Source organism: Cydia strobilella, chromosome Z (assembly GCF_947568885.1).
Source record: "Cydia strobilella chromosome Z, ilCydStro3.1, whole genome shotgun sequence".
In the NCBI taxonomy this organism is placed as follows: domain Eukaryota; kingdom Metazoa; phylum Arthropoda; class Insecta; order Lepidoptera; family Tortricidae; genus Cydia; species Cydia strobilella.
The window spans coordinates 10,022,390-10,043,516 of NC_086068.1; the positions used below are offsets into that span (position 1 = coordinate 10,022,390).

A 21,127-nucleotide genomic window follows, 5' to 3' on the forward strand; every position below is an offset into this window, starting at 1 on the left:
ATTTCGTTAATCAAATTGTTGACTGGTTACAGAAGTACAAAAATCACTTCGTTTAATGCCTGTCCATGGATGTCCATCATGGATTTTTATTGTTTAAAATATTGTAATGGTAACATGCGTGTAGCAATGTCTTATCCCCCTTTAAATTATTTTTTATATCCATAGTTTTTCTTAAAAAATGCCAGAACCTCACATGAAATCAATAATTTCAATAAATAAGTTGATACAATAAAGTTTTCCTTTTATGTAATGTCACGCATGACAGAAAATATGTATTAAAACTAGCAAGGAGGATTGTATGCCAAAGTGTAATCGAGAGGTTTTACACTTAAGTCCGTCATAGTCCGTTATATTTCAAGGGAGTCTATTCAATTTGAAGTAGGTACAGTCGCCGTTACATATATCGTAGCGATCGAGGTCTTCAAATATTACAGAAAATTGAGTACCATTATCTGTTATTAACTTTCGTGGTTGCATCTCTCTATTCCAAAAATGGCCTTCATGGAATATTGATAGTATTTCTCTCCTTAATGTTTTCAGAGTAATTATTAGCTTAGGTATTCCGAAATACAATTCCATCAATCACATGTATCACATATCTCACTTTGAAGTCCAATATGGCCTGGGAATATAATTTTGTTTATTTGTATTACCAGGCCAGCTACTTATTTAAGTAATTTTTTTCTTTTTTCATCTCTGTTTCTTCTCTGATTTTACAAATTCTATCTTTTGACACGTTAACACTCCAACAAATTATGTAGTTATGTATTATTATTGTATAGTGACGTCGGCGTGCACATCTTCATCGGAATCCGATTCTGAGAGAGATAACGTACCTGCTAAATCCGCCAATTACAAGATTTTTCCGGGCTTGTAGCAGATTAGGAAAGCATAACTGTAAAGTTATCATTAGCATACGCTACAGTCCTACCGGGTTACTGTTCAGTGTTTTTTGTATATGGACTAGGAGTTTATGGTCGGTCTCATTATGCGGGCAAGTCACTTATATATTACAGCTCGTTCTGAAACCGGACGCATCCCTTTAGCGCTAAATACCTTCTTTGGTGTTAAGAACACACTTCAGATCATCAATGTAGACAACGACTTACTCCTACTGTATTTAAAATGTTGACTATTTCGTTGTAAATATTTCTGGCGCACAGATTGATTCCTAAAGGCTATCATTAGGAAGCTAGGAGGATATAACCAAACGGGGTAGCCATTAACAGGCGTTCCTCTGTCGAAAAAAGTCGGCCAATGGTCATAGGTCATACACAATGTATGGACTGACGTTTATCTGACATGGCTATTTTTACTTTACATTAGACGTTTTCCTCCCCCGCAAAAATCGGCAGACTTTTTTGTACAGAAAATTACAGACGTGGCGTCTCCGTTTGGTTATGTCCTCCTAGTAAGGAAGCGATATCTGCTAAAAGGGGTCACAAATGTTCCGAACTTAGAGGTAGCATCAAGTTTCGAGAAGTACTTGGCACCATCCAGTTCACTCGCGTCCTCATCCAGCGTCGGCATTAGTGGCGACAGCCGGGCTAGCACATGATTGGCGCGAGAGTATCTCGCCGCGACATAGACTACCCGTCCCCCTTTTATTCATACAGTTAGTAAAAGTCGGGTAGTCTATCTCGCGGCGCGAGATACTGTCGCGCCAATCATGTGCTCGGCCTACTGAAGTGGCTCCTGCGTACAGCCTTGTTTAAATGCTAGGGGTCAAGGATGATGCGTAACGTCTAATCTGATTTCTTCACAATGACTTTAGGCGATACCCAATCTACTGTGGGTACTTAAGAGATGCTAACGCAAAAATGTAGATTTTATATTGAATAATGACACATTAAAATAAAGGGCAAATTCCATGAAAATAAAGCACGGAAACTAGACCTTATTTGCAAGGACACACTAAGCAAAACCTTAAAAGGTTAAAGTTGGCTCAATAGAAAAAGAAAACTCAAACTCAATTGTATATCGTTACCCTGGATACCACAGTAATATAATTTAAGTACAATACGATTGATGAATGGAATTGATAAATTTCTCATTGTTAGCATGTAGGATACCTACATGTTATATATTTTAACGCGTAATTATTAAATTAAGCAGCGGCGTAACTAGTTGAGATTTATTCAAATAAGATTTTAAACTGGGGTCTTGAATAAAGTTCGTTAGCAATTCTGAGACATGCGCCTTCTTCCCGGGAGTAGCTGAAATGGTTTATTTCATTTTGAAATTCCTCAGCAGAATCAAAATTATAATAGACTGCGGAACAAGTGTAAACATTTCGCTATTAGTGTAAAATAGGTAGGTATAATTACTTACGGATGAATAATAGTTATTACTCATTAATAGTTATTACCGGGTTGATGATGAAAACTATACTTGTACCAGTATTTTAAATTTATTCTTTTGTTACACACAAAGTAACAACTTATTTACAATAAATATCCCAAGACGTCTTCACTATAACTTGTCCGTACTCGAACCGGCCGCTTGTCACTGCATACCCGCCTTTTTATAATAATTGGTAAAAAGGCGGGAACCAGTGACAAGTAAGGGTCAATTAATACACTTTTATAAGCTAATCATAAATAAATAATGATCCTTACATAACATGTTATTATGTTGGTTCTACAAGCACGTTTAACAAAGCAAATTAATATTAGATAGTCGAGTTATAAAAAACGTAAAATCTTAACATACATACATGAGGCAAGGACAGATGATGGGTATGATTCATATGAATACGTGCCCGGCGGGGACAAATTAGAATACACCATTTTTTATAGCAAAAATGTACATTAAATACTTTCATTAGATTCCTTGTAGTAAGTCAGTATTTAGTCTTCTAGAATACGATTTTCGCTGACATGTCATCTCGGATGTGGGTATATTTGGTATCAATGCATTTACAGTTAGTTTTTTCCTTTAAATATACCATGTGGGATGCCAAATGAAAGGGCTTTGTGAGTAGATTACAGAAATGTAACATACTATAACATTTTCACTACTTAGTCTAACAAATTAGAAGAAAACGTCCAAAAATTTCACAATGCAGTTGATTTTGAACTGCTCTAGATTAAAAACTGCTGAATAGATTATTCCAAAATACATACCACTGTGAATTTCCTCTATATACCTAATGTTCAAAAATAACTAACCAGAAATATAAAAAAAATAACAACAGAAGTAGGTACATCAATTTGAATAACATTATAATTTTCTGTTTTAGGAAACTACTAAAATACAATTTTTTTCACTGAAAACATACCATGTGAGGTATTAAATGAAAGTGATTTGTGAATAGAATACAAAATATATATAACATACTTTAACATTAATTCAACTACTTGAGCGTTTTCAAAAAAATAATTTTGGCGTTATCTAAAAATTTGTTGGACCAAATATTATAGTGTGTTATAGTGTGTTATATATTTGTTATCTACTGACAAAGACCTTTCTTTTCATACCCCACATGATATGTTTTCAGTAAAAAAAATAGTATTTTAGTAGTCTCATCATCATCATCATCATCATAACTTAAGAGCTTTGCTCTTGTCGAAGGAGTAATTGCCAATCCTTTCTTTCCTGATCCTGAGCCAGTCTTTTGATTTGCTCGTACGATGCATTCTCTTTTACTTGGCTCAGATACGTGATTCTAGGCTTTCCACTGCCTCTCGTCTTTTCAATTTTGCCTTCCAGGATGTTTAGGAAAAAGTTGTGGTTTCGTATTTATTTTCTGTATTTAGTAGTCTACTGTAACAGAAAGTTATACTGTTACTTGATGTACTTTTCTTATTTTTGAGTATTTCTGGTAATATATATAGGGGATATTCGCAGTCATTTGGTATAAAATTTGGAATAATCCATTCAGCTATTTTCAGTTTAGAGCAGTTCAAATCAACTCTGGATTGTGAAAATTTTGAACGTTTTCAATTAATCACTCTTTTTATTCCTTATGATGATGATGATGATGATGATGAGACTACTAAAATACAATTTTTTTTACTAAAAACATATCATGTGGGAGATGAAAAGATAGGTCTTTGCCAGTAGATAACAAATATATAACACACTATAATACTTGGTCCAACAAACTTTTAGATAACGCCAAGATAATTTTTTTTGAAAACTAGTACTTTTCCTTCATGTCCCATAGTCTTGGGACGCCCTGTATTTGTGTTCAGGACATCAAACTGAATGCATTAATACCATATTCACCCATATCCAAGATGACATGACTGGAAAGTAACCTAAAACCTGATTTGCTAACCTACTATTGTGAAAATAACGAAAAAAATTCATGATCTTTCATACATTTTGCCGTAAGTAATTATTTATTTACTTGTTTCTTTTGTAACTCGCGCTTATATATGCTATGTCTTCCTTACCTACTGGTTAGCAATTTTGTTACTTAATATTCTTCAGTAAAACCCTGCATACTAGAATTATCTTATTTGATTATATTTAAGTAGTACCTACTACCCGGCACAAGGCGAACACCTCATACTTCAAAAAATATTTGCGTATCTACGAGGGGAGGTCCAAAAGTTCGTAGAATAGAAGATTAATTAATTATTTAAAAAAATATTTCCTTACCAATATAATTCGTAAGTTTAAATTTGTTAAATCGGGATATTATTTTTTATAACCTACATACCTAGTTATTATTTTCCTCTTCGCTATCTAAATGAGCCAAAAATGCGATCCTGGAACAAATCATGAAAATTATTGATTTAACTTTATCATGCATGTAAAATTTACTTATCCACAATTTACCAAAATAGGTAGTTTTTTTTAATAATTCTTATTTATGTATTCCGAACATTAAATTGATGTAGGAAAGGATCAATATTCCCTTTAATAAAACTTTTGGCTTTTGTTTCCTTAATTGAAATTAGATTTCAAGAATGACACAGCTGCTACACTGGAACGCTCATCCGCGGGGAAAATTGCTTGAATTCTTTTTAGTAGAATTACTTTACATTCAATAGCATTATTGTTTAATAAATCATTTATAATCAATGAACGTTTGAATGAACGATTAAAATTAATAACTAATATTAGACAACATTTTAAAACGATTAGGCTAGGTACTTTTACGAATTTAATTTTAATTTATTATTATTTTAATGATTTTTTTGTAATTTTTGTGTATTTATTTTCATATTATTATCTATGTAAGTTCGGGGTTGAGTAAGGTCAAGAATTGGACCCCCCGCGGGTTGCTCACCTTGTCGTGGTGGAGGGGCTTAGTAACCGTGGCTTGGTCACCCACGGTGAAGCGAAGAGGCAACCAGGGCCGGCCTGTTTGAGGACTGTTTGACTGAAGGTGGACCGTCGAGGAAGAGGAGTGTCGGTATTGCGGTAAGCCGTTCTCCCTATCCTCGGCGGCCGAGGTGGGATCGCAGGGAAAGAGGAGTGACGGTATTTCGATGCGCCACTCTCCCTATCCCCTGCGAACTTGGCGGGTCCGTTCCGCTGTAGCGGCGTTGGTGGGGCTGCAGAGGAAGAGGAGTGTCGGTGTTACGATGTGCCGTTCTCCCTGTCCTCTGCAACCGAGTTGTGGTTTTGCGGCAGAACCATAAACCTGATCTGTCGCCGGGCGCCGGGGAAATTCCTGGCGCCCGTGGCTTCCTTGTGGCGGGCTCGGGGGGTCGGCTACAATACAGAATGGAAGCCGAGGAGGAAGGCGCGTCTTATCATCTGGCGCGCCAAGCGTGAAGGGCCTTCGGGCATTCGCGAAGAAGTCGCGCTCGTGGGCGGCTGCCGCCGGTGGGGTCGCCGATGACAAGCGCAAGCGTTCCTGTAATCCCACCAATAGGGCGGCGAGGCGGCATATGGGGGGTTTTTAGTGGGTACACCGTGGGCCTCATTAGCCTAGACGAGAGTCCCACATTAACACTCGGGTCACCCCCCGCACCCGGGTGGTATGCGTAATGCATTTTTCTCTCCTAACAAAAAAAAAAGGTCAAGAATTGGAGTAAGGTCGGGTTGGGTTAAAATTATGAAATAATAAAGTCGGGTAAAATATTTTTTAGAGGTACATTTTGCTTGTTTAATTTAAAATCTCAGAATAACCATATTATAAAATCTAAAATAAATCACTTTAAATTCGATGAAAATATTTACATAATGACAGTCAAGTGAATGAAACAAACGGTGACGAATTACGCAATTTTAATTACTTTTATAATAACAAACATTAATGTTAGTTTTGGCATATACATAAATTTACCATAACACTAATACAAAATAAATACACCACTAACTTATCCTTCTTATGTAGTTGCAATATATAGGTACCTACAATTTGTGATCATATGATCAATCGAATAAAATGAAATTTTCACCTGATAGGTGCCTCCTTAGCTACATACTTCTATTTCTTAAGTTCTAGATTATCAATCGGATTATAGCTACTTAGACTCAGTTATATTAACGATAACATATATTGATATATCTACCTTATGATTACTTTAGTGAAACGATTATGTAAATCAGTCATTTGAAGAATAATATTTAGGTAACACATATTACTTATGTTTATAAATTTAATACATGTATACTAAATACTAGTTAATATTTGACAGAGTTTACGTGACCATATGCCACGAGTAAATTACAAACGGGAAGTCAAAGAGCGTTATAGGTACCTTAACACGTGCGAACTCCTTAACAAAAGTGCCAAACGTTACAGACTCGGTTTTCAATATAATTTAATTAAATAACCCTTCTAGTCGTTCCAATCAAATGTTCTACTGCCGGACGGATGTAGCGCGGTCAGCCATTCCACTCACAATCGAACTTCAAGTCTGTCCAAATAATCATCTACCTACTAGTTTTGTAACCTCGAACTAACAGTACCTAATTAACTGTCGGATTGACGTTAATGTAAAAACTATTTCAAAATTAATCTCATATACAGTGTCGTAATTACAAATATATGTCGATCCTGTTTGAAATTAATGTATAAAGTTAATATAGTATTATAAAACATTTGCTTGTAATAGACGAAATGTTTATCGTGACAAAATTTTTCCTTATTATCACAACCACCAGCTCTGGCACCAACGTGTAGATAGCGGTTAGGTTATTACCGAATATTTAATTCGCTATTGGATTTTCTCCACCCACCTCAATTATTACGATAATTTATGGACACGTCAGCGGTGTTTGGAAGATGAATGAAATGAATTCAATGTTTAAATGAACGCTCCTCCACTAATTCGAACATCACAATGTAGGCGTCCAGTTTAACACTTCCAGTGCTAACGGCTCCTTAGTTCATGTACAAAATAAATCTAGCGGGTTCTTTGCACTGAGAGCGCTAATTCTTAGTGGGTTCTAAGTATCTGCTGAGGAGATACTACAAATAAAAGTAATTGTAATTTGTTTGTAATTGAATTCTTGTTTTTATACAGGCAAAAGAAATACACATCTATAATTTCAACCATCTTTATTGATGTGTCTTAAAAAAAAAAGCAATTTTAACACTTTTACGAGACTTCATTTAATTATTATATTTTGGTAGTTATAGAAAAAAAACCTTTAATTTTGTACATCCGCCGACCGCTGACAGACGGACGGATAGTGTAGGCTTATTAGTATTAGGGTTCAAGTTGTCCTTGTTTGGTTATGGAATTGTGTCCCTCGATTTTTTTTTTCATAGATTACTATGATTAGTTCGGAGTTACTTGCTTTAAGTTGCCTAATTACTGTTCAGAGAACGGAGCTTTTGAAAAGTCGTAGCACTTTTTTAGATCATAATACGGTTGCCAAAAATTTTATTTGCAATCTTGAGGCCTTTCTCTAGGGACTTCGGCGATTCGATTCCTGAGTTTTTGACTTTCGCTCGATAGAAAAAAATCACGAACATAGGTCTAAAATGCACTTTAATAAATTATAATAAATTTTGCACCAAAACTAAAAACATGAAATGAAATAAAACTATGAAAACGGATTATATCGCGTATATTAAATTTAAAATACATCCCGACGTTTCGAACCCTTTACAGCGTTCGTGGTCAACGGGTGACTGAGGAAAAACTACAAAGTGCAAAAATACCCACATACTAAACTCTTAGGCTGGTTGTACATGCAAAATCGGTTCATAAGGCTAGTTATAGAATACAACTATAGCCTAATGAACCGATAGCTGGTAACCGGTAGCTGACTGTCCAGCTTACACTTCATTCCTAAAAACCGGCCAAGTGCGAGTCGGACTAGCGCACGAAGGGTTCCATACCATTACGCAAAAAACGGAAAAAAAAATCACGTTTGTTGTATGGGAGCCCCACTTAAATATTTATTTTATTCTGTTTTTAGTATTTGTTGTTATAGTGGTAACTGAAATACATCATCTGTGACAATTTCAACTGTCTAGCTATCACGGTTCATGAGATACAGCCTGGTGACACAAAGACAGACAGACGTACTCACAGGCGGACACAACAAACGTGATTTTTTTGCCGTTTTTTTGCGCAATGACGGACAGAATTGACGACTGCATTTGCTATTAGTTAAAGCTAGATGCGAATACAAAGGACTACGTCACCCGCTCGCGATAAGCGAGGTGCACTGGTCAACTAATAAGACACGCGTCCGCGACATTCCTACCACGGCTTTGACAGCACGAGGTCAAATCGACTAAATACATCTATACTATTTTAAAGCCTTAGAAGACATGATGTGACAAATTTTAATATGGTGTGAAATAATTCCAAAATGTGTTAAGTTCCAGTATTTCCCCGAATAGGGTGAGTGTTTTGAATATTTTGTAGTTTTAAGAATAAGGTAACGTTCATAGTTAGTAGTATTATAAGGAAACATTTCTTTATGCAATCATTTTATATTTAGTTGTTACTGAATACATCTTTCACTATCTGCTTATTAACTGTAATTTTCCTATAGAAATAACGCTAGAAATAACAAGCTTCTCGATCTTTCTAGAAATATGAGTCTACCCACTTTATAAAAATCTTGTAAATTATAGAAAGAATTATGCTTAATTCTATTTTAAATGTACAAAATTACATGCCTAATTGTAGTTTTCATGCATTAATAACGCTTTTAGTTGTTTTTTAGTTCATAGAAGTACATTTAGTAAATTTTACTTCACTTTCTTCTTTGTTTAAAAAAATGATGATTCCGCTTGTGACATCATTGATCACCATTTTAATGCTTTGGGGTTCACTAAACCAGCCTACTTTTTATCAGCACATTATTCTGGCCTAAAATCCGGATGTCGCAGTCATTTGCACAAAATTGGACTTTTCTTGAAATGGCCATTTTACCGGAATTCCAGGGACCCAATCTGGGGTTACAATCGGAACCCACCAACCCGGATGCGCATGCTCCGCTACCCGTTCTGCTGCCCGCTACTCGCTGCGGATCCGGTGCCTCAACTAAAGACGGCCACGTCCAAGTGCGGCGACCCACCGGCGCGACGTATTGTGCAGGGAAGTGACCCCTAACAAGGATTTGTTTCATTCCTAATTTTATTGTTAGTGCCAGCTCAGGAAAGACTCACGACCTTGTCTTTTTTAGTTAGTTTTTTTAGTTTTAATATATATTGTAAAATTTAATCAATTAGTTTTCTTCCGTCTCACTCTGCAGTCTACCTACTTATTGCGACGCTAAACGTCACAGTACGGAACCCTTCGTGCGCGAGCCCGACTCGCACTTGGCCGGTTTTTATATTGCTAATAACATACTAGAAGCTTATGCAGATTATATCCTGAAAATGACCAATTTCTTTTTTTTTTTACTTTAATGCATTTGTTCTATCAAATACACATTTTGATGCATAATTTTCACATTTTGGGTCTGATTTTGATTTTTTTGATATCAGTGTATGGCTTCAGATATCAGCTTTAATGCTGTAGTACATTGCTTTAACGTCCGACTTTTGGTTTGGTTGTAAAACCCAAATAATCTAAAATTTTTTTTCATTATTTTGATTTCTTTTTAAATTGTTCTTAAACTATTGTTTACATAGTGTAGAAATGAAATATAGAATATTTAATTGGCTTTCGTTTAATATCCTACGAGTGTATGTGCAATGCACAGTCATTTCGCTGAAGTAGATGGCCGGCGCCGCTGTCTCCCGGCAGTTTTGGAGATCCAATACCATGCCCAACAACATAGTAAAATTTGGTCACGGTTTCCGGATCTGAACTCTTCGGCCGCATCCCATAAGGCATAGTACTAAAGGTTCGATGGCCCGTATAATTAATTAAATTTCATTTAAAAATAGCTTTACCTGTCTAAACAAAGTATATATCGAGTAGATTATAAATACTTAACCACGTTCTTTGAGATTCTAATACTCCTTAACTTTGTAAGCGCCACTTGCATCTTTCCACTAACCCGGGGTTAACCGGTTATACCTGGAGTTACCATGCTCACCAGTACAATTTGACACTGGGTTAACGGTTTAACCGCGGACCCTATTACTTAAACTCCGCTGTCCGTCTGTCCTTTTGTCCGTCTGTCCGTCTGTCTGTCACCAGGCTGTATCTCATGAACCGTGATTGAAATTTTCACAGATGATGAAATACATCATCTACGGTTGCCGCTATAAAAACAAATACTAAAAAGTACGGAACCCTCAGTGCGCGAGTCCGACTCGCACTTGGCCGGTTTTTTTTTCTTCGTTCCCTGTAGAGAAAAGGTACTGTTTTGCAGTTTCGGCCCAAAATACGCTAGGTTGGTTTGAATCAAGAAAATTAATCCATGGTTATAGCTCTACCACACTATTGGTTAATTGATTGATACCCTTTAAATAAGTGTAGGCAACTTACATAGCAAGAATGCCTCTCTAAGATCAATGTGAAATTAATGTGAACAGGCTGAATACGACATTGGACACCTAACTATCAAGGATGTTGTTATTGTTTTTTAGATCGGCAAAAAATATGTAAAATATTTTTTAACTAAAAATTCATGAATTTAAACCAATAAAAGGTTCTATAAGTAAGTAGTTTCGTAGGACGGACGCTTAATATATCAAACAAACTGTAATGTTTGAAAATCATCATTCATTGAATAACCAGTATGATAATGTCTAACACGTCTTTATTTGATATGATAATTTAATACTTGATTCATACGTGATTCTGTTTCATTTCAATACAGCTTCCAGTCAGCAGATGGTACAATCTACAAGCCTATTTTATTTAGTAATTCCAATTTACAATTTTAACTCCAAACAATAGGTCCTTTTTTCATGAATATTTTTACAATGTTGTAAAAACATTTTACGATTTACTTAATTTGTGAATGTAAAACATTCGTTGACTACCTAACCTAATGATAAAATTATCATTTATCACACTTCCACGATCACCACTTAGTAATACACAAGGACTGCTCTAGCACTGCAAAGCCATACTTATCTAAGTATAATAAGACGTCCTCGTGTATTAATAAATAAGAACGCAATTCGGCTATCTTACAATTTAGAATTCCATCTTACCACCTCCATTTTTCCTTCAAAGCGCACTTTTTAAATTATGCTTTTTATATCAACTTTAAACAGGCTGAAACATAAATGTTTAATTTATTTCTCATTCAAGCATCTAAAATTATAAACAGTTCAAGGAATTTATCCGTAAACTTGATTATCTCGTTATTGAATTTAATAAAACATGTGACGCACGTGAATGAAGATAAAGACCATTATTTTTGTATTATTACAGCTAACATCTAAATTACGACTTCTTACCACTATTGTAGTTGTATTTTTTTCTGAAATGTTGACCATTTTATTATAAGAAAGTTATAATAATGTAAATGACTATTCAAGAATTTATAGGATACCAATAAAATTTAAATTTCATCTCCGATTGTTTTCAGTAAAAACGGGAAGGTAATTAGCGCGCAACGTGCCGCCGACCGCGATAACTCGCCTTCATTAACGGTTATCTACCCCTCACTACCTGCTATAACTTGACAATTACTGAATATAAAATTATAACGCTGATTGATAAAGTTACTTACTAAACACGTAATTATTAAGACCCTGATATTTATCTACTCGGTTAAAACCGCCAGGCATTTTTGGAAATAAACGGGACGGGAATTACAATCTAAAATGTATAGAGGGCTATAAAGTTTCTCAGTTGGCATTATATTACCATGATTGAGTTACGTCTTTACTATGCTAATTTTAACAATATTTCGTGAAATCGGATAAAACAAAAACTCAAAAGCACCAGTATCACAAAGCTCCGAAGTAAGGAAAGATTACTTTGAGTACGCATCTAACGACTTCTGTTACATCTATGTATTGGTTTACGAATTGAAATACCATTTAGATATACATAAATTATGCTAGACCTGCACTGGAAGCCGCCAGACTTGGCATGGTACGGGAGTGGGCGATATTGTGCAAGGGCTACTGAAGCTAGTAGAGTCGACTGAGATATATTTTCTTCTTCATTAATGCATGTCGACAATAGGCGACAATTTCAGCGTCATTTAATAGAAAATTTGCTCTGAGCCTTTCTTTGGCGGCCAGGTCTCGGTGAATCTTGCTGCAGTGTCCACAGTCCTACAGCTGATAGAGATCTACATTGGAGGACTGCTTGGAGTGGGACGCGCGGCACGCGGGGCCGGGCTCCCGTGCCGCGGATCACACTTGCGTGAAGCTTGCGTGCAACGCCGTCTCCTCCTGGCCGATCTGGTTAGCGGGCGTGTAGTACTGTTAAAAAAATTCAGACTGACTTACTATCGAAAGTGACAGAATGGTTTATGAATGATCAGTGCCGGATTAAGACATTTTGGTGCCCTAAGCATTTCTAGGCCAGGGTGCCCCCTCACCCTGAATTTTTCAGAATTGACTGATTTGGTATTTGGTAAACCAGGTGTGTCTGCAATGAAGTACGTGACCAATCTATGACATTGTGTGGATGTTAAATGCACTTAATTGAGCTTATTTTTGGTAAAAACTCAACTCGGTTTTCCAAGACTGCGGCGGACTTTACAAAACTTTCGATTATTTGTAGTCCCGAGTCGAGTCAATTGTTCAGTCTTTTTTAACTTGACTCAAAAGGACTCGCACCTTCGAATAAAGACTCCATTAGACCATCAACTTTCTTGTAGGTTTTATTTAAACTATTAGTTAAAATAAAGACTTAACTGCATGATTCGTGTACCTACCTAACTCATGAATTTTATGTAAAATAATGTGTTTAAAAAAATATAAAGGGTTCTCTGAGAAAGACTAAAATCTACAAAATAGTCAGGAATCCTATGAAAGTCTTTCGACTTTATTATTAGTCTGAGAAACAGAGTCGAGTAAAGAAAACGAGTCAAACGACTCCTACATGAGTCTTAGCCAACTAATTTAGCTGACCATCTTTCATATATGTATACAGGCTGGCTAAAAAATAAGTGCATTCCATTCCAGGGAGGTTTTGGAATTATACTGAGCAACTTTTCCTATGGGACCAACCCCGAAATCGCGAAAGAAAATTTGGCTGTTTCATACATTTTGGCCGGTCCATTTTGTATTGGAAAGAAATTGTGCAATTTCCCCTTCCAATTAATTGCCTAAATCATCTGCATATGCTTCACGCAATAATGCACATTTTTTTTATTCTGCTGTTTGTTCCGGGTTAGAAATGGTTTCTAAATTAAAATCAAGAATTTTGTCAAGAACGAAAACTTACCGGAAATATCTTGATAAACTTTTTCGCCGCATTTCCGATGTAAATTTATCAATGATTTGATAAAAGCCCGTGACTGTTAGCTGATATCTGGGGCTGAGATTTATTCCTGCAGCTAGACCATCGTTGGGCATATTACGCCTTCTTCTTTGTGTTAAAAAAATCGACTATAAAAGCGTACAGACACGCGCACGTTTCTAATGTCATATCTACTTTCTGTAATGATTGGCTCGTCTTAGTGAAATTTTTCAATATTTCATCCTACATTTCTAACCTTAGGCCCTACTAATAGTGTTGTGTTCCTGCCGGTGAGTAAGGTTGCCAGAGCTCGAGGGAGAGGAGTGTTAGGGTCGACAACGCGCATGTAACTCCTCTGGAGTTGCAGGCGTACATAGGCTACGGAGCTACAGCTTAACATCAGGCGGGCCGTATGCTTGTTTGCCACCGACGTAGTATTAAAAAAAAACATAGTTCCTGCATTTTTTGCGACAAGTTTCCCGCCTCTCTCCTTGTCGTCATCTGTGATATCATCTAAAGCTTCTATAGTTTTAACAATTTTATAATATAAGCCACTGAGCCACGCTATTCATAAACACCTTTTCTACTTGCATTTAATTTATCCAGTATAACATGACCTCAAGATTCATACCAACTGTGCGTAATTGGAGCTCAGAGCTCAGTGGGAGTTTAACTCGGGGCCCAGCGAGACGGATTGTTAGTAAGCGTTTTGAATTTCGGATTGTTTCTCAAAGAATTACGCGCCATTATTTAAGCAATTAACTTTTGATCAGCTTAAAAAAATCGTGTGGCAAAAACTAATGTGTGTGTACCTAATTTTAAAATATGTTCACCTTTTTCAACCGGGCATTTTGGTGCCCCCCCTGAACGTGGTGCCCTAAGCACGTGCTTATTTTGCTTATTGGTTAATCCGGCACTGTGAATGATCTGCTAAAGTAACGGATATGTATTTAATAAAACAAAACGTTGTATAGATAACTAAAACAAGGCATCTTTCGAAAAGTTTTGGGGTTACTTGAAATATATGTATATTAACAGAAAAGCGTCACATGTCAAACAACAAATGTATAGGATGCACAATTGCACATTGCCCAATCTTATTAGACAGAATAAAAAGGATATATATATATATATATATATATATATTGTATATAGTTATGCATCATGTTTTCTTGTCGTACTGTAACCTAACGCAACTGTTTTGTGCTATATTTAGAAAAAAAGAAGACAATGAAAACATTGCTTCTTTATATCAGCAGATTATTTGTAACAAATTCTAACAGACGAAAAGTTTAACTATTTATTTAACTGCGTAAACATTTATTTTATATAAGAATTCAAAGTAGGTGCTCACTCCAGCATAGGCTCCTCCATTCCACCCGAGTCGTTCGTGCTCGCGCTGCATCTGCCTGGAGGCGTGCGTGTGGGCATGCGAGGGCTTGTGATCGGCGCGCGAGGCGAGGCGCGCCTTGGCGGACAGCGCGGCGCGCAGCGGCACGTTGGCGCGGGCTGCCTCCGCGCGCCCGTGCTGGCAAAACTCCAGCAGCGCCACGCCCAGTGCCAGCACCAGACCACCCACCAGCACGTAGAATAGACCGGCCACTTGACCCAACGTCAGTTCAGTCACGTGAACGTTCTGAAAAACATACTGCTACTATAATATACATATAAACTCGTCTACACTTTACCTTCATCAAAGTTTTATACAGTTACAGAATATAAGTAAATATTATCTAAGACATACCTGTTCGGCGACATCACACTCCGCTTTAGTAAACCATTTCCGTATGAGTTTTTGAAGTTCACCGTCGTCTTTTAGAGATTGCAGTGCTAGATTGATGCCATCCCTAAAATGTAATGTTATGTATACCACAAATTATCGTTCATTAGCAAAGCGCGTGGAATAACATTACAGTGGCTGTGCAATTTCGCTGTGCAAACACGGTTTAAAAACGGCAATGCATAGTTTCGCAATGCACAGATCGGGTGTATAAACAATGCTTACCGTAATTCTGATCCCTTTTGTAAAGCTACAGCAAAGTCTTTCACACCAGAGTTTGTGACAGTGACCAACATCTCGCATGGTTTGTCAGCATCGTCACCGGCAGAAGAGTGGTCGAGCAAAAAACTTAGCCAACTATGGCGACTGCGAGGTATGGCGATGCTCCTTATTCCTTCAGAAGTATCCTGGTAAGAACCAAAATAATTATGAGTTACATTTTAATACTCATTACTTATTATAGTTTAACCATAAAATTTATAAACTGAAAAAGATGTCATATTTACTAAAGAAAAAGTGGCCAAGGCCTCCATTAGCCGAGGCCGGAATCGAACCGGCGTCTTCAGCTTCAGCGCCATGGCCTTCTAGGCCACCCGGCCACGGCGGTACGCGTCCCAAATCATAGGGGATCCGTGTAGGAGGTGAAAGTACGTACGTACGCAATTTAGTCAAAGGCTCCTAGAGTTCCTAAAGATGACATAAATTCGAGAAATTGGGACGGGTACCGTCGTGGCCGGGTGGGCTTGGTCACTTTTTCTTTAGTATATGACACCCATTACAGGTAGTAATTTGTAATCATATGTAGCAACGTGACTACTTAAAAGCACAAATCAAATAATTTAATAAGAATGAATTTGATGTTCCCTAATTGCATAAAATGTACCTATATTCATAGGCGTAATATATATATAGAGATACAAATAATAAAAATTCACCTCGGGGCAAGCTGCCACTTTGCTGTACGTCTGAGAGGGCTCGGCTATGCGCTGTAGCGTCAGATAAGAAGCGAGGCTGGCCGTGTACGAAGATATTACAATAAACGTGAAAAACCACCAAACTGTACCTACAATTCTGCCAGACACCGATCTGAAAATAATAATATAATAAGTCGTTCACTCGAAAAAGCCCTTTAATAAAGAATTTAAAAAAATATACATAATAAGTACTAAAAGTTCATTCATTAATACTCGTGACACGTGAAAAACAAAACTACTGCAACTAATACTGAAGTTGAGCATTAAGTATTGGCCCAGAATTCAAAAATGGCCGACCGCTTGGGCTGAGTATTGCGTCATATGCGTACCTTAGTTATTGTAGTTTTCGAGAAATTTGACTTGTTTCAATCATATAATAATAAATAATAATAATAAATATTATAGCACATTCTTACACAGATTGACTAAGTCCCACGGTAAGCTTAAGGAGGCTTGTGTTATGGGTACTCAGGCAACGATATATATAATATATAAATACTTAAATACATAGAAAACACCCAAGACTCAGGAACAAATATCTGTGCTCATCACACAAATAAATGCCCTTACCGGGATTAAAACCCAGGACCATCGGCTTCACAGGCAGGGTCACTACCCACTAGGCCAAACCGGTCGTCTAACATCGTCATCATAACATCGTCATATTGGTGTATAGATACTGTTTTACTTTACTTCTCGAATCTTGAATGCGAAGTTAGATAAACTAATAAAAAGGATATATATATATATATATATATATATAGATATATCATTTTCCTATATTTGCTCGCTTAAATAACATTGCCTAACAGTTCAAATCACATTTATTTTAGCCACTGACTAAAATGTTTCACTCCCCATTAGGTTTTCATTTTCCAACCGTGAGGTTTATTTGAAATGTGAAATTATAGGTCTAGAAATGTGGATTAAAATATTATAATTTAGCCCCAAGAGTTTACAAACATGAATAACTATTTATCTTACATGAAGTTTTATTTAATATAAAATAAATGTATCAACCCGTAAATGGATCAACTACTAAATCTAAATGTGAAACAATTTCTTTCCTTCGGGTAACATTTTTCGAGTAACTCGAAAATTAAATACGTTTTGAAAAAGCTGATCACTATCTAAATTTAGCAAAATAATGGAAAATTAACTCAAGAAAATAAGAATATATATCACGGTACGTGATTTTTTTTACCTCTAGGAACCTTTCTTGTGTGTACGCTTCACATTTTACAAACGCATATCTACAAAGCATAACATATATTATACCCATTACAGTTAACAAACGCATACCCACAATATTTAATGTTGTACTGACATACTCGTAAATATAAGAGGACAGAATTAATAAACTTCTTAGCTTATTAAAAATAAGTCAATCTGCACTATCTGCAGTCGTAGAAACGTCATTTAAGTCATTTTATATGTAAAGTTCAAATATTCGATACCTATGCGTTAATAACCCTAGTCGGCAAAAGCATAACTAAAGTTTATTTAAGGCGATTGGGATAACGAACAAAAGTAGGTAATAATATACTTTACACAATCAAATATTAAAATATACACTGACCTCGGCGTAATGTCGCTGCCCTGCTGCATAAAGGAGCCCACTGAGAACCACATAGAATTCCAAAAGCTGAACTCGTTGACAACCGTAGTCTGAAACATTTTGCGATTTGAATAAAAATCTATTTGGTAAGTGAGACAGCAGTGTCTTACACTAAGCATACGGCGGCGTATTTTTTCTTAGTTATAATTTGTTACACTAAGGATAATTAATAAAATTCAAAGCGCCGTGTCGATGATTGAGTATTTAGAATGGACAATGTCATCTTAGCGCATTTTTGATTACTCGCTTAAATCTTATCTTGCGGGTACGAAACCCAAATAATGGTGCAGGCACTAGTTTTCACGAAAACTACCCAGAGGGAAAACTGAGCCTTTTTGAGATTATTCCGGTTATCTCTTGATGTTTTTCTTCACCATTAGTCCCAATAAAGCCATTGTTCATTGGTTGTCATTCGTTCGCACCTACCACTTCTAGTTTGTAATATGCACGTCTTTTTGCCAGCTCGCGCGCTTAACAGAATTAAAATATATTAAACAATATTTTATCGTGATTAGGCGTAACCCTTTCATAAAGCAACCAATTTCATGATATTATTTTGTATAACTGACAAGGTTGACACTTGACAAACTTAAAACTTTAAAAAACGTATTCTTCAAAAATTGATGAGTAAGTAAGTTGAATTTTATCCACTAGTGGCAAAGTAAATTGATGCAAATTATGACTTGTTATTAACTAAGAATAATGTTAGCTGGTGTAATCGACTTTGAAATGATGATTTTGAACGATAACTATTTCATATCGTTCATTTGGATTTGATTTTTAATGTTTTACAGTTATTATTTTCCTCGCATTAGTGTGGTAAAAAATTGTGTGATTCACTCGGTAGCAAAGTTTGTTTAACCCTCGCAAAGCTGAATGTTCCACTCTTCGAACCACTGGCTAAGCTCGTGGTTCAATATTGTAATCTTTAGCTTGCTTGGGTATTAATATCAGCAGGAGGAGTCAAACGACAACTTTGCTCCCTTGTAAAACAAATACTTATCAGTTTATAAATATCATATCATAGTCATGTGTCAGTGTCACCGATAAAATAAACGCAGCCATTCACTAGATGCAGACGAGTGTTACCTTAGTAGTTGCAACTTCAGTGTGCTCGGAAGATTGAGTATCTGTGTAGGATACAACTCGCCACTCGTATGGTGAGAATCTTGATACAATAAACAACACTACAGTCACGGCCAACACGCTGAACATCAAACAGAGCTGTTAATGTAAAAAATAGATATTTACATAAAAGCTATTACAGATATTTTACCTTGGGAATTAAACTTCTGAATGTTATCTTACCCAAACTTCAGTAGAGAGTGGATCAAGGAAGCTGAAAATGGCGCCTGGCTCGTCAGCAATGTTCTTAAGGTTCGGCTTAATATCGAAAGACAAAAATGGTTTACTGAAATCAACTACTGTTTCCCTTTCAACTGTGACGGTGAGAGGAGCTATGGCCATGTCGACTTCCTACAAGAAAAAAATGATATTTAAATTATAAAAAAATACTTACCTACCTATTTAATACTAGTATTGTCATTCAACTTACTTTGCGTAATATTTCACCGATCATTCCATCCCAGCCACCTATAATCTTGGGATTTTCATTTCCGTATTTGCCATCTTTAACAACTCTTATTTCATCTGCAAAATTCAACCGTTTATACATTACTGATGGCCGTTTATATATTCGATACATTGACGGAAAAATGACCATATCTAAGTACGTTACGTTAACCAGCCCATCATATGCGGTTGTATCAATCAATTGATACAATATGCCCTAGATGTTTCTAAATTTTACTTAATTTTATAAGAATGGGAGTCCGAAGTTAAACTATTTAAACAGATTATATTGCGTATTTAAAATATGTACATCAAATGTTCATTAATTAAATTTATGAGCTTATTTTGCATGTATATTAGGCTTAAATTGAAATTTTTTGTCATTTTTTTTTTTGTACGTGGGTAGTTTTTACCATTGTAATTTTGGCAAAGGTGAATACCTATTATATATTTTACTCAGTCTCCCGTTGACCACCAACGCTGTAAAGGGTTCAAAATGTCGGAATGTGTTTTAAATTCATTATACTCGTTATAATACTTAATCCGTTAAAATAGTTTTATTTCATAAGTAACTATCGGTACATATGTCATAAAAGCGACTATGAATATCCCGATCTAGTGATCTGAATTTCAACCTACCATAGTAAATTAAGTCACTTACACTTGATTTCCAACTTTTCCGATAACATTTTGGCGAGGTCAACACAGAACCCCTTGTACGGATCGTTAGGCGTGAATTCCGCGTAGTCCGAGTTTCGACGCATTATGTAGGGGGGTTCTTCTATGGTCGACACTATATAGGTCTTGTTTCTGTTGTACACCCCCGGGATACTTGGGCCCGGCAGCTTCGGCACTATCGGCACAAAGCCTTTGTTGTCGTACCAAGTTGCGATCTGTTGCAGGAATAGTTTATCGATTAGCACACCTCTGGCGTCAAGGGGCACACGAAGTATAATAAATCACTTCTAACTCGGCGTTCTCGAGCCAGTAGTTCACTTGTATTCTTTGGCGATGCTTGGCTACCCACTTACGAATGAAGTAGAAACCAATTTTTTGTAAATTTATTTAGTGTTGTAGGAGTAATTACCTATTTAGTTGTTTTGTTTATGTACTTATGAAATCATTGTATTAATCCTAGGTAAGCGAAAAGGTAAATAGTGGTATAGAAAGAAGCGTAGTATTTTTCTCACCTTTATCATTTCCCCTTCAACAGTCATCTCCATGACTTGCAGAGAGAAATTCTTGCGGTGGCCCGCTTCATTAAACCTCACGACGCCCGTCAAGCCATCTATCTCCGTCTGTAGCAAACATATCCAATCTTGTATGTTTATATCTTAATTTTTCAGCTGAATATTGAACATTCTTCAATAAATGATGCGCATATGATCACAAAACCCATTAATTTATTATTAAAAATTTGACATCTATTCAACTAAATTCTTCAGTATAAATAATTAGTACCTTCATATTTAAAACTATTTAT

General features: G+C 36.3%; 1 protein-coding gene across 1 annotated transcript in view; it reads right to left on the minus strand.

The window, feature by feature from the left end:
- Positions 1–12,512: 12,512 nt before the first annotated feature.
- Positions 12,513–21,127, minus strand: part of LOC134754188 (glutamate receptor 1-like) — a 184,520-nt gene continuing 175,905 nt past the window's right edge. Inside the window, exons 8-18 of the mRNA XM_063690324.1 lie at positions 20,835–20,942; positions 20,306–20,537; positions 19,628–19,722; positions 19,381–19,548; positions 19,162–19,296; positions 18,034–18,122; positions 16,416–16,566; positions 15,706–15,887; positions 15,445–15,547; positions 15,055–15,336; positions 12,513–12,715 (exon numbers count right to left, since the gene is read on the minus strand). Coding sequence (XP_063546394.1) covers positions 12,647–12,715; positions 15,055–15,336; positions 15,445–15,547; positions 15,706–15,887; positions 16,416–16,566; positions 18,034–18,122; positions 19,162–19,296; positions 19,381–19,548; positions 19,628–19,722; positions 20,306–20,537; positions 20,835–20,942 — 1,614 coding nt within the window. The 3' untranslated portion in view covers positions 12,513–12,646. The remainder of the gene's footprint in view (positions 12,716–15,054; positions 15,337–15,444; positions 15,548–15,705; positions 15,888–16,415; positions 16,567–18,033; positions 18,123–19,161; positions 19,297–19,380; positions 19,549–19,627; positions 19,723–20,305; positions 20,538–20,834; positions 20,943–21,127) is intronic.